General features: G+C 39.8%; 1 protein-coding gene and 2 long non-coding RNA genes across 9 annotated transcripts in view; 1 reads left to right on the top strand and 2 right to left on the bottom strand.

Annotated features, from left to right (window-relative positions):
- Positions 1 to 14127, top strand: part of LOC111264134 (uncharacterized) — a 30416-nt gene that overhangs the window by 7267 nt on the left and 9022 nt on the right. For 2 of the 4 annotated variants that reach the window (XM_022839744.2, XM_022839743.2), the window contains exons 4-6: positions 902 to 1173; positions 1637 to 1794; positions 2440 to 2542. In XM_022839744.2, coding sequence (XP_022695479.1) covers positions 902 to 1173; positions 1637 to 1794; positions 2440 to 2542 — 533 coding nt within the window. Of the gene's footprint in view, positions 1 to 901; positions 1174 to 1636; positions 1795 to 2439; positions 2543 to 3290; positions 5649 to 14127 lie in introns of those variants that run through there. The other 2 variants (XM_022839746.2, XM_022839745.2) reach the window with 2 other exon arrangements.
- Positions 3672 to 12693, bottom strand: LOC111264136 (uncharacterized). Of its 3 annotated transcripts, none has more exons than XR_002682697.2 (4): positions 12593 to 12693; positions 8308 to 8526; positions 6949 to 7112; positions 3672 to 4406 (listed from the first exon to the last, which is right to left on the bottom strand). It is a non-coding gene; the product is annotated as an uncharacterized LOC111264136 (long non-coding RNA). The 3 variants fall into 3 exon arrangements; XR_002682696.2 differs by having other exon boundaries at positions 12413 to 12693; XR_015312580.1 differs by lacking the exon at positions 6949 to 7112 and having other exon boundaries at positions 12413 to 12693.
- Positions 13345 to 14127, bottom strand: part of LOC147752984 (uncharacterized) — a 3229-nt gene continuing 2446 nt past the window's right edge. For both annotated transcript variants that reach the window (XR_015312582.1, XR_015312581.1), the window contains exon 3: positions 13345 to 13815. This is a non-coding gene — a long non-coding RNA (uncharacterized LOC147752984). The remainder of the gene's footprint in view (positions 13816 to 14127) is intronic.

Here is a 14127-nt window from a genome sequence, read left to right on the forward strand (position 1 = left end):
CACGCCACTCCGAGGTGACGAATGAACGTGCAGGCATTCATAAACGTGCAAAGGGTACTGAAACATCCACCTCGATATATGTACTTCGATCAAACAGATGGTGGTTTGTAATGAAAACTGCCAAAGTGCCTAATGTCTCTATTCTTACGTCTGCACCCATTCAAGGGAAGCTTCCATTAAAGAATCAAGCAAGTGCACACAATGCTGAAGTGCGTACGTCCAAGCATCAATAAGTATCTGGGAACGATTTAATTTAAGCAATAGCTAATCTCTGATCAAAGGCAGATTTTTCTCAAGGGAGAACTAGGGTAGAATGCGGATAGTATGTTAGGACACATGTGGATAAAGTGGTCGGATGTTAAGGCGCGCACTAATAACATCTCTAACTTGTCGCTGTTGCTACATAAACATGAGGTATCGCCTGAAAAATCTTATTTGTGCAAGTACTTGTTCGTCCTCCGTACTATATATATATATATATATATATATATATATATATATATATATATATAGAGAGAGAGAGAGAGAGAGAGAGAGAGAGAGAGAGAAAGAGAAAGTAGAATGAGCACTACAAGAATATATCTTAAATAATTTTAGAACATAATTATATTCATACTGAATAATTGTCATGTACAAGTTTATCTAATGACTCAGTAGATCCTGAGGATCTCGATGTACCTAGCTACTAAATATAATGATAGTTCAACGGTAACATTGAATCATGGCTTTCCCTGAAGTACGCGATATATACGATCTACTGAGTTATCAAGCAAGCTTACTGTACTGTGACTGTAATAATGCTCTAATACTGCTCTGCTTGTCCTTACTTCTGATTTACTGCCAACATTAAATGGGAAGTTATCATGCAGTTAATATATCTTTCCTCTCTGTTGACGTTCAGGCTTGAAGGATCTCCGTCATTTACAGTGGCTTTCTCTCGCAAACAACAAACTTAAATCGTTACAAAATATTCAGTCGAGTTCATCATTGGTTCACCTTGATGTGTCCGATAACCAGATCGCCAACCTGATTGATCTCTCGTCGTTGAGCAAGCTGAAAACTTTACTGCTTAATCGCAATTCAGTATCGAGCCTCGAACGGGCTTCGCTTTATTTGCCTGCTGCTATTTCGGTCCTTGGGATTGCTGAAAACAAAATTGCTGACCTTACAATGGTAAGTACACTAGGCGGCTACATGGATTTACAATATTATGTCCGATTAATATTAACACACAGCTGTAGCGACAGCTGTGAATTTGCATAAGCCTTATGCAATCAGAATTGAGGAGACTGTGTAGTTGCAGATTTCCTATTGTATGTGGTCACTCTTACAGTAGGTTCTATCAAAATCATTGTGAATCAAGCCTGTAAAAGAACTTTAGTAATGATCAGAAGACGTGTGCGCATAATACATTTAAGACATTCAGTTGAATATGGCGTAGTTGTTCAAAATGATAATAGTCGAGTACATAAAAACACGATCACGAGCCAGAATAAAGTACCAATTACAAAATCGTTCTTGAATCGTACTGCGCTTGTGGCAGGATTTCGACTGAAAAAAAAATGGAAAGGGCAAACTGAATGAGTTTCTCGATAAAATTATTGATAAAATTAAGCGGTACTTTCTTGCTTTATAGGTGTCGTTTCTCGCGAAGCTTCCTTCACTTGAAGCACTGTCTCTGTTCGGTAACCCTTGTTGCCTTGAAAAGGAGCCCTTCGACTATCGACCCTACGTGATCAATTGGTGTCTCGGACTTCGTGTACTTGATGACTACGTTGTGACTCAACGCGAAAGGTAAACAACTCTCTAAGCCCCTCGCAGGTCAAATCTTAAAAAAATATGCTGGTAGGATAAGTCTTTGAACAGTCTGTCCAACCCCAATAGCCAGTTAAAAATTGCATCAGTTGACTGGGAAGGCGGGCATAAGATTACGCGATATTAATTTTGGAGAGTGTTTTATAATGAAAATAATAAAAGTTTGACTATTCTCCTCGTATACTGTTGTCTATTTGCGCGTGAATCAAATGAGGACGGTAGCCAGATATTTAAATACTTACAGCGTCACCTTATAAAATACACTGGTAGCACCCTGTGAGTGCTCTTCGATTTCATGGGGCACCGAAAAAATTGTCCTGTGTATGATCGGATACCTGGGCCTTTTAATAACCGTACGGTTCGTCAATTTTTGGTCTGATCACCTAAATCAGATTCCTTTCATAAGGGCTATAAGCCAGATACATTTTGATCCATGAAAATTCGACATAGATATACCCTTCGATTCGTATACTGACGTTTCTCAAAATTCAGCTCATCTCTACACATCTTTTGTTTTAACTTTTTAGCTTCGCTTTTGTCTAATTATTCAATATAGTACATAGCGGTTCGCTTACAAATATGAATTGTCCGTTATCTTATAGTATTCACGTGTATTTCTTCTAGTTTGAAAGCCGAGTGGCTGTACAGCCAAGGTAAAGGACGGTTTTACACTTCGGGTCAGCACCAGCCGCTGATCGGCTACCTACAGCAAATCTGCCCCAAACAGGTGAGTAAGGTCGTCCACTTGAATCAAAAAGTACTTCCTAGCTGCGAACCATATATATATAGTAATCGTTTACTACACTACGTGGTTTTTGTACACTGTCAGAACGCAGAGACAGGCATTTCGAAATCTAACTGTTCAGGTGTATATTTTTTTTTAAAGTCGATACGACTCTTGCTTGAAGTGTTTTGTTCATATGAAGTACTGTAATTATTCTAATTTGTTAATTTAAAAAAGGCTTGTGTATCTAAATTATTTTTATGGCTGTCTATAAATGGTTATGATAATGGTTATAGCGGTTATTTACGAACACTATGGACCAAACTTTAGTGAAAATAGTTTGTTAGTTTGCACCGAGGCTAAAAGTTGTTGTGCTGTTCAGTTATGCCATGCTTATCGTGGAAATTGTAAAATAGTTACGAGTGGATAGATTTAGGAAAACAGGGCCTAAATTAGCAGGACGCGAGTATAATAACACTTGCCTTTTAGTACGTAAATGTTTGGTTTAAAACAAGCGTACATTGTTCAAACCTATTCCTAGTTGATATGTCATTATAATAGAGTAAAAACACAAGAAGGCTTAAAATATATACAAAATTATCAGTCTAAATCACTTAATTGTTTCGCCTGTACAACAGATTTTTCTTTTAGAAGCTTCGTTCCCACATAAGAATGCGGTGGTGCATTGCTTCAGTCAAACGAGCAATTTGTACTCGATACCATTATCAATATGTTTTTTGTACGTCGAAAGTTTTCAGGAAAATGACAAGACTGGATCGACGACATAACGGCACTCCTTATGTCGCTTTGATAGAACCTACTCCGCGCTATCCTGATACGTTTCCATAGATTCTAGCTGAACTACTTGAATATCTGTATCTAACAGCTTCACCTACTTAGACAAATTAGTGTTCACAAAAATGTGAATTATTCGCCTTTGGATTCACATTTGTTTTATTATTATTATTATTATTATTATTATTATTATTATTATTATTATTATTATTATTATACATACTATATAATTTACTATAAAAATTACACGTTTTTGAAAGGTGAACGCAATGATGGACAAGCGTCGTTTGTTGTCATCATCAACAGTCCTTTACTAGGAAAAAGTTGTACAGCCTGATTTGCTATTGAACATCGTAAGTTTTATTCAAACAAACTGAACGGCAGAGAACAATTTAGATTTGTTCAGATGAGTCCGAAATACAACTCAAAGGAATATAGAATCGTTTTCGCTGTTTAGACCAACTACGCAAACGTATTACGTCGCTGGACCTTCAATATAAAAGCAACACTTTTAGAAAGGAACGCGTAAACCGAAAGTGCACAGATTATTTAAAATGTTATTAATGTGACTGAATGAAACTAATGTGACTGACGTTATGTCAATGAATTCTGAAGTTGGCCCGCATTCGCGTACGCAGATATAATACCTGCCGTCCTACACAGATATATAACAAACGAGCGGCATCGCAAAGCGCGAAAAGAAAGGTGACTTTATACACAAAGCATCAAGTGTATACACAATCTGTCGGTATGAAACCGTCTAACTGATTTGTGTTACATAATGACGCTAAACAAACTGATTGCGATCCATCGTGACGTCCAGTAGCTTACATTTGCTAGTGACGGCCAATTGGTAAATATCGGAAAAATTGCTAGCACTGTATTCTTTCATTTCTTCTATTCCTTCAGAAAAACAATCGAAACGCTATCGAAGCTCATGGAAATTCCGATAGCCGACACATTTAGCGGCATGCTCATCGAGTGCACGGGTAATGAGCGACATGTTGATCGAGTCCATGAGGCAGTAAATCAACATGATGGTTCGATTTTACCACCACACTTCACAACTCGCCTGAAAATCAAGACTCCAGTTTTTGAAGTATTTATTTGTGCCTTGATTCAATCCCGTTTGTCGTACAGTATGTGTCATTAGTGAAAGTCGCTAAGAAATATACGTATATGTAACAAATCAAGAAAGTGCGAAGCTGAAACGAAGCTCTGAGTTGTATTGTTTTTCTTTTTTTGGTATCACTCCACAAAGGAATTGGAGTCAGATGATGACGCCCGAATTGGTTAGCATTGCATCCATAAGTATCCTAATGGCAAAGTCAAATGAGATTAAGCTCAATCCTATGTAATTCCAGTCCCTGCTAGCGTAGAGGAAACTATTTGTTTGCGATCTTTTCCACACGGTCAGCTCACGCACATATTTATCAAACTGGCTTAATTAGATGCGATCGTCGAAAGTAATGTAATCAACAATTGTTCACCGGTTTCGCCGCTTGACAATGAGTGACGAAATAAAAATTATTTAAAATCGTTATAATCGTCAATCAATTGACGTAGCCAGAAGAAATAAGATGCATTTTATCCGGTCTGATCGTTTTGTGGCCTCTCATATTGTTAGCATAATGATCGATGATAGAACAATAATGACCTTCCTCGAATAAATGAACAATCCCGGTTCGTCCGTCTGCTTTGATAACTTAACTGTTTTGTACGTTTTTCAAAATAGCCGTTATGGGCGATCAAAACCTACTTCGCCATTAAAATGCCAAGCGTTCCGTCATCTCCTGCAAGTTCTTACCAACTGCTGTATTAAACCCTTTCTCATTTTTCATGTGATCGAGTTGTCTGCTAACAATAATCACAAAGGCAATGGCGTGCTACGTCTATCAATTCATTTCGCCTTACACTTCAAATCTAAAATCTGCGTCATGAGCAGCTTTATACCTAGACGATGGTATGACGTTAATTATACGCCTTCGCACTTGAGTTCATGAAAAATGCTTCAGATGATTTCTCTTTCAGTAGTGTTAGTAATCAGTTTTACACGGTTACAGAGAATAAATATTACAATTATTAGAAACCAGATGTTCTTGTGGGTACATTCATACAACCTTTCCAGTAAGCGGGCCGTCTAAACAGGCCTTTAAAAACATTAATCAACTATTTAGTTTGTAATAATAGAAAGCATTTTTGGTAGACACGAATTTGATCATTTTATATTAACCGCCTGTCAAGCAGGATCTGTAAAAAAGGACGGTACCCTTTGCTAATAAATAAATCTCTCCGATTGACTCGAGTAAGTATAGATAGTATCGTGGATAATTTCCAACATCATATATAATGAGGTGATAATAGGTTTAAGGAAATTACGTTCGATAACAACATTAATAATTCTACCTATTTTCTAATAATGTGAACTGTCGAAATTGAGACATATGACTTGAAACGCGGTCCCTTAATTTCCCTCGAACGATCCCACTGCACTGTTTGTGCGATGTTTCTTTATGTAACGGCACTCGTCCAAAGTATACAAACTATAATCATTTATTTAAATTTGCATCAATTTGAATGCGCCCAACCACATTTAAACCAGAGATCTTCTGGTTGCCGGCGTTGCTGCCTACTTCATGAGGCAGCGCTAAGAAGGAGCATGTATTTTTACATGCACTTGATCTGCTAGAGTCGTGAAGGAGTCGTCAGAAGAGCAAACTCTATGGCCTGAGGTTGCCTCAGAGGATTTTTGCAAGTTAACTAACTTGTGGACATTAAATGATTGCTTTTTTGCTTAGGATGCGATACTTAGGATGGAGACAGTTGCTTGTTGGCGGTTAGGTGATATTTTTGTTGATCATGGCGACGTTAATCAATTTTCCACAACTTGCCTTAGTAATGTCTAGTCGATTTGCTTCATAATCGTATTTACACTTTTCGAGTAGTGATACTCATAAGCGTACTTTTTTCCTGTAATTTGTCCTTGAATATTTTACTTTCTGAAACTCCGGACCGTGGGCTTAGTGATTGCCCCATTTATTCCTTCATTGGAGCTCGCTTTAGTTGCGAAGAGACTCTTCATATATAAACAGAATCTTCTTCAACTCCTTCTTTTGGGGGGAAATATGGGATTGCCCGAGATTTATTATCAATAAACTCAACAACTGAGCACTGTGCTCAAGGCCATGGGCATTTATACGCCATTCAAGGTGTTTAGAGAGTGGGCGCTAGAAAGTCGAAGATATGCAAAAAAGTAGGGACTTTATTACAGTTCCTACAAGCAAGGAGTGTCAGTCATTTGATATATAGTCTCAGCTAGCTCAAAGTTAATAGGAAGAATCATTGCAGAAGGGCAAAACCTTTCGTGCCTATGATTTCAGATAAGTTGTGAATATTGTTGGAACCAACCACTCATTGGTTTTCTGCTACATTAATTTGATATATGTGTGTCATCTTACGCGTTTTGGGCACTTAACAATATTCTAGTTAGTATTACTTCACATATCAGACTGAAAATGAAACCTATATATATACATATAGGCCTGTTTAATCAAATGTATATATACATAAACTAGATATTTGAAGTATTCAGCGAATCGAAAAATGAGTGTTACCAGTTAACAATCGTAAAGCTCTCGATTAGTGCCCGCTCCGCTATCGTGCGGTTCGAATCATCATGCCTTTTGATGTGTATCCTTTCCTGCTACTTAGGTTATTTTCAACGACAACGAATGCGTCACATCCGCCATATTCACACGATACCCTTTCACTCCATTGGCTGAAATAACAATTTGCCTTAACTACACGTATATATGTTTTGTATACTGAAAAATGACACAAGTGAATCTAAGACTTGAGGGTATCTTCTCACCGACCTATTAACCCTTAACAACTAAATGCAATACGTTTACCTTATACATCTCTCATTAGCAATTGTTGCTTACTAAATGTTTGCATTGCATCATTATTAACTACATTTATAACAGGAGTGATTAACTGGACAGGACTTCGGGATGGAACCCCGTCAGCATTGAATATAATCTAATAATATTATTATATTACTATAAAAAATATACGAAAAGAATAAAATAAAACGTTCACCAGCAACACGGTCAATAGCCTGTAAATGCTATTTTTTAAGGTTCCTATGCTTAATAAATATCCACTGCTATGAAATTAAATGCTAAAAAGATTTTACAATAGTGTTTTCAAATGTACGTGTTTTTTGGGGAAACTTTTCCTGAGGAAAATCCGAACGATTCAAAGCTTTATATATAGTAAGGTCCGCATCGTGTAAAGCAAGGGTCAATGACGTAGTTGAGCACTCAAATTGGAAAACCTATGAATAAACCGTAACCAAATTTGATTCATGATATAGGCGGTACTTCGAAAGTGGCGAGAGTTTCTTTATAAAACATGTTGGCGGCAATTGTGCTATTGTGATCATACTGCATTATCCATTCGTACATTCGAGTGCGCCTCCATACTTTTCGTCTGATTCGCAGCAAAGTTATTAAACGAAGGTCTTCGTTTCCTGCCCCCTTCCATATATATGGGTTTGTGTGTTTGTTTCTCAACGTGGCGCTACAGCAGTATCGTAGATGAAAATCGGCTGTCTTCTAAGTGGCTGACTTTTACGCGTATTATTGTGTGATATGGCTCGAAGCTGAGTGGAAGCGGCAGAGCCTGACGCACTAAGGAAGTGGTGTCTATTACTGATTGATATGTTTACGGTGCATTGTGACTGTGGCGGAACCCACCGCGATGGCGAAACAGATCTGATTTCTTACGAAAAACTAGCATCTCATTTAAAACGATTTAACACGGTCTATCTTATACTCTTTGACAGAGCGTAATTGATAACGCGAGCTTTTTCGCATTATTCATATGTAATATATTGTAGTAAAGTATATTTATTCGCTGACGTTTTTCTTTGGTTACACCTATTGGCATTACAACAGCTCGAAACAAACCTTATACGAACGTATGTAGCTTCGCGAGTTGTCAGCCCGTCTACCAATAACGGGTCTGCTTTCAATCGACGCACGTCAATATGATGGGCGGGTCGTCCTAACACATGTACATCAGAGTTAACGTGTTCATTCTGGTTCCGTTGTAGAATACGCCAGCCATTATAAGCCCATTCGAAATACGGAACTCGATCAAGATGCCGGCCGAAGGCTGATTTAAACCTATAATGAAAGAAAACTCCGCTTAATACAAGTACTCACATAACAATAGAGTCGCAAAAATGAGAATGAATGCTCTTCTAACCCGTTTCACTTTAGTTTGTTGTTTAACTGTAGCTGCTTTGCGAAGAATGAAATATATTTTCCAATTATTGTTTTTTGACTCGAATCTTGTACGTATCATTAAGAACTTATAGATAAACAAGAACCAGCTGCAGCAAACAGAGACTGCGCCATCAACAATAAAGTCAGAAATATGATGACGGCCCTGAGCTGGCCGACGACCGTCCCGGTAACACGTTGTTGAAGACTTACGACAAGCAATAATAATATACATATAGTAGATACGCGAATTCGAAGCATTTCTCAGATGCTCGAATTTGACCAAATGCAACGTCTTAAGCTTTGTAATGTTCAGTTTCATCAGCCCGAACAATTATACCAGTGCTAGAAGCGAACGAGTCATGACTATAGATGATCTTCTACCAACGGACGTCGGATGTCGAATTTGTCAGAACCCAACAAACTTAAACATGTCAAAGAACAAACAGAAAAAGTTACAGCTATCCGTCTATTTTTTTAGGACGCACTCGTCATCAACATTAGTGTTTTACGAGGCCCCGTTTATTAGCTTTCTGTTAGGCGTAGATCGGCAAGCCGCATTCTCTGTTCTGTTATTGTCATATCTATTATTGCTCTCATCTCACTATTATCACAGCTTAAGTCGATTGATACGTATAATGGCGAAACGGATGATTCGTCCTCCACCGCCATTGCTGCCACTAGCGCGCGGTGCAGTGATCATCCCACCTAAGATCGCCTGTTATTAGGCTCCGCGCTCGAAAATTCAAGCGCACTTTCGCCCACAAACACTCCGACAGACACGGCGCACGCATACATACATACATTCATACGAAACAATAACAGCCGCCATGGGTGAGAAACGAAGAGTTCAAAAGGCCATGCCTTCCGAGTATTTTCGTAACGTGGTGCCGCTGCTTAACACGGGCTCTCGCGCTCTCTCAACAATAACAACAACAACAACAGCAGCAGCAGCAGCAACAAAACAGTTCGACGGAACAGGCAGGCCAAGGGCAACAGCAAACACGCCAAGAGTCCCTTGTTGTTTGTTGGGCGTTGATTCTTTATATTCGCTACTAACGCGTCGGTCATTGCTGCTGCCGCATTAAATGCCGTTGGCACTGCCCTATTCTCTGCCATTGATGCTTTTGACCTCCTCCAGCAGCGGCCGTGCTGCCACCGCCATCGCCATCGCCATCTCTTACATGCCAGCATGGTAATAGCTAACGGCGCGATCCCCATCGCGCACACGGCAGTGCGCGCCAACTGAGTTGAGTCCATTGCTATGGGGCTTATCATTGGCCGCTATTGAAAAGCAACGATGGCTCTAACAACAATGGGATTTGAACGAGGCGAGAAAAACAGCTGGTGATGGAAGCGATTGACAGCGGCCGTTGAGTTCGATTGAAGCGACATCTTTAAACCAGAATTAGCCGATGCCAAGTCAAATGGAGCAAACCACAAAAATCATGCGATTTGACCAAATCGACCGGTTGGCTGGCCACTATTGAGCGATTATGTGACGCCCCCTCAACAGCAAGCGATAGGAAACAAGCCGTACTGAGGCGCCGTTGCCGATATTCCGCCACGAGGATGATATGATGTGGGATAGGTTACGTCGCAAAACCTACGGAGAGAATGGCGGGCGTAAAGGTGGCTTATTGATTGTAGCCAAAACAACAAGATGATCACATTGAGATTTGATAGCGGCTCATCCCCCGTTCTGATTTAGAGCTTTATGCCGTTTCCCGGCATCATCAGGGACACTGATCACCACACGACGGGGTTTTTAGTTTTAGCTATTAGTATGTAATGCAAAATTGAGAATTGTTGAGTTTCGGAGACTTCACCCAGTGACGTACCGGTTCAGCACAAACACTGAGTTTGAAGATTAATGCAAATAATAGATCTGTTCTTCAGATGTGTGGGGTGTTCGGACTGAGGAAAAACTGAAATATGCTTAGGTACGCATAGGATGATAATGAATATTTTTGGGATGACCAGGATATCGGTCTGATTGTGGTACGAACACATGAAGTTGTTGGCGATCTACTGATTCATGAAGTCATAGAGTACACAGAGGACGATGGCTATATCAGCCGCATAAATCTGATTATGTTTCGTCTGCTATTGAGCCAACATACATGAAATGTACATGTCTTGCATATAAACGATCTTGGACGGATATTCGAAGTGCGTTTGCCAACTGCAATATATGGCGCTCTGACCTACCAAGATCTGATTTAATTTTAGATAGCCACAATGTGCTGTAGCTGTTAGTACGCATATTTAGAAATCCTATGCGGGTGGTTATGCGATACGTCGAAGGCCACTGATATGTACTATTCTCTCCTCATTTATTCCGTCGTCTTGCTGGAGATTATTTATTGTCAAAGCGGTCTAACACAATACGTTTCGAACTATTCACAAATAAACTGTTATACGTACAAGTCGATGAACTGAAAGAGATTATGCCAAACAATATCGTATGTCAATAGTACCATTAAAGGTAATGTGTGAGCACAAATAGAGAGGGCTTAGGTCTTCCTAAGTTCATGTTCGGATATGTGCTATTTTGATATTTGTAAGCGTCCGTAGAGATACTGTCGAGACGGCAATATGTCAGATAGATAGCCAACAAAGCCATTTTCCTGCTGCCATAGAAAAAATGGTTAATATAATTCGTAACGTCCGCATGGGTCGACATCGTCGTCTTGGAAAGCGGTTTTACCTAAGCGGGCAATCAATAATGTGGCTTCGTTTCGACTTGACTAAATCCTTCGAATCCTTGAACTCAGCGGTGCTGCCTGTCTGTAGGGCCAATTCAGTTGTCTAACATTCGACAACTGATGATGCGATTAACATGGCTATGATAGAAAAAGGTCTCTACTCTGTAAAGCCAGTTCCGTCCGTCGACAAATACGAAAACGAAATCGTAAATAAAAAGTCATTTTTTTTGTTATTGAAAATAGAGACAAAATAACTGAAACCTACCGTTCAAGCGTTTCGCGCGTATTAATAGATAGAAGTTTTACGAGACTGGTTCTTTACTTGCTTAAATTCGATTGTAGTCATAATCATCGTCATCATTATTATTATTATTAGATGGCGTACGTGTGTGTGTTGACACATTGCATTTTACCGATTATTTAGCAGACGTTTCAAGAGTTGTTCTTCTTCTTAACTGTAATTGTTTATACTAAAATGACGCTATGTAGATCTGTACTTCGTAGTTCGTTACGTTAGTACACGCCGGAATCTTGAAATGAAGCACCTACTTGTACATGATACGAGGTGATAAAATTGGCGTTAGACGATTTCATAATCGAATATTTGAAGTGTTTTTTTTTTCTGTGTTTTCCCTGCCGTTAGTCGTGCTGCTCGGATGCTTTTTTTTCGAATTAATATATTTCAGAGTGAATCGCTAAATGGTCGCAATTGTTAACTCAGACTGTTAAAGTAAGTAATGTAACTTAAAATGACAATCAACTGGCAAATTTTAACGTCTCCGGTCATCGCTCATTTCTTTAGTAGAGCCTGATCACTGAACGTCAGCTACGTTCAGCTCAATTGTAAACATTCGGATATCAAGCGGACAAGACATTATATCAAGCGTTCATTTACCACAACAGCAACGTGTCACCAATGCAGCTACGGCCTCTGTTAGTACAGAATTAAAATGTGAGATAATAAGGGAATTAGGAAACGCGACAAAATTGGTGGTACTTGTCAAAACGATGCAGCAAAGCTCGCGGATCAGCTTGAAGATTCGCGCGCTACGCACAACTCAATATGATCATTTACTTACTTTGTGCAATAATTTCAGTTAACCTGCGTCAACTTGCCAATCAACCACCATTCCAGAATATGTATTAGACTAACAATAATAGCACAATAGATTCAGTTAGTTGACAAAAGACGACCCGTGAATATAGTAATAGTATGCGGTACATAACACTAAGAAACAAATAAGCAAATAAACACACACATTCAAACACACAGTTTTGTTCTATACAGTCATGTGCGCTAGTGTTACAGCATTGTGCTTTCTGGCCGCAGCCGCCGGTAGCTCCACCACCTCTCCTAGAAATTTACAGGGGCAGAGCGCTGTCACCGACGTCGCCGGCAACGTGCTCCCACTTGCCCTTGCGTCCCTTTCGTTTTTCTACTGACGAACATCGTGAAACCCCTCGCCTTTTCAGGACTATTCCCTTTCTCGACTGGCCATTGGAAATCCATTGTCCATTAGCCAAACTGTCCTAGGCCGCGCGTTCTTCATATCGTAGCGCTCACAGTTAGCGCCACTCACGGGACGGTTGCGGCGACAGTATGCTGTTGTTAGGTGACTGATCGAGTACTTAGATGGCCCCTTCTACCCGTCTTCCCCTTTTCATACCTTGTCTTGCTGACGCCAAGGTAAACTAGCATGGCTTTGAGCTAACCGTAACCAGTTAGACGTTAGCCACCTTGCCCCAGATAGGAAGTGGAAAATCGACTATATCACTATTGCTGCTATGGAAACAACTGGTATACGTCACCGAATCGGGTCAATACACACTGTGTTACCATGCACATGACTGCACGGGTGGGCGGTCGGGTGCGCGAGGGTAACCGACAGTGAACGCTCATTGGCAGGATGAAGAATTAAATGTAGAAACAAAGAGACAGCCGGCACAGGGACAGAAACATACGCATGTATATATTGTACATCGTTGCAGTAGTGGCGCAAACCATCTTGTTGCGTTAGAGATAGAGGTATCGCTGCAATGTAACGTTATCGGCGTCTACGGTCGCCACGTGTATAACTGTTTTTGGTCAGTGTTTTTGCTTTTGAAAACATAGTGGGTACATACTTACATCAGAAAATTTGACAAACAAACACTCAAAGCACTTTTAAGCGGGTAATTTATTCGAAATTTGCGTAAAGACAGTGGCGATGTCGAACGACGAATCCTCTGTAACCATTCTGGGCTAACTGCATTCATTTAGAATGGCTATCGGTTTTTGCGTTTCTTTGCAGCGATTCGATATAATACGGGTACAAGGCGGAATCAGTAGAAATAAGCGAAACAGTAGTTTGGTCAATGGTAGGAGTTTGTTCTTTTATCTGAGGCTGGTATATGTGGTTTGTCTGAATGAATGAGTTGCCGGACACATTTAAATAGATGATTTCTTCATAGAGAACAAACACAATCCTTTGGGTTTCATATCCTGAAAATACATATTTTCGACGCAATTGATTGAGCGTATAAGCGACGAAGAGATTTACCAAAGACGAAGATGTTATTTATTTATTTATTTATTTATTTATTTATTTATTTATTTATTTATTTACAGACAGACAGACAGACAGACAGACAGACAGACAGACAGACAGACAGACAGACAGACAGACAGACAGACAGACAGACAGACAGACAGACAGACAGACAGACAGACAGACAGACAGACAGACAGACAGACAGACAGACAGACAGACAGACAGACAGACAGACAGACAGACAGACAGACAGACAGACAGAC

Source organism: Varroa jacobsoni, unplaced genomic scaffold, assembly GCF_002532875.2.
Source record: "Varroa jacobsoni isolate VJ856 unplaced genomic scaffold, vjacob_1.0 scaffold_823, whole genome shotgun sequence".
Classification (NCBI taxonomy): domain Eukaryota; kingdom Metazoa; phylum Arthropoda; class Arachnida; order Mesostigmata; family Varroidae; genus Varroa; species Varroa jacobsoni.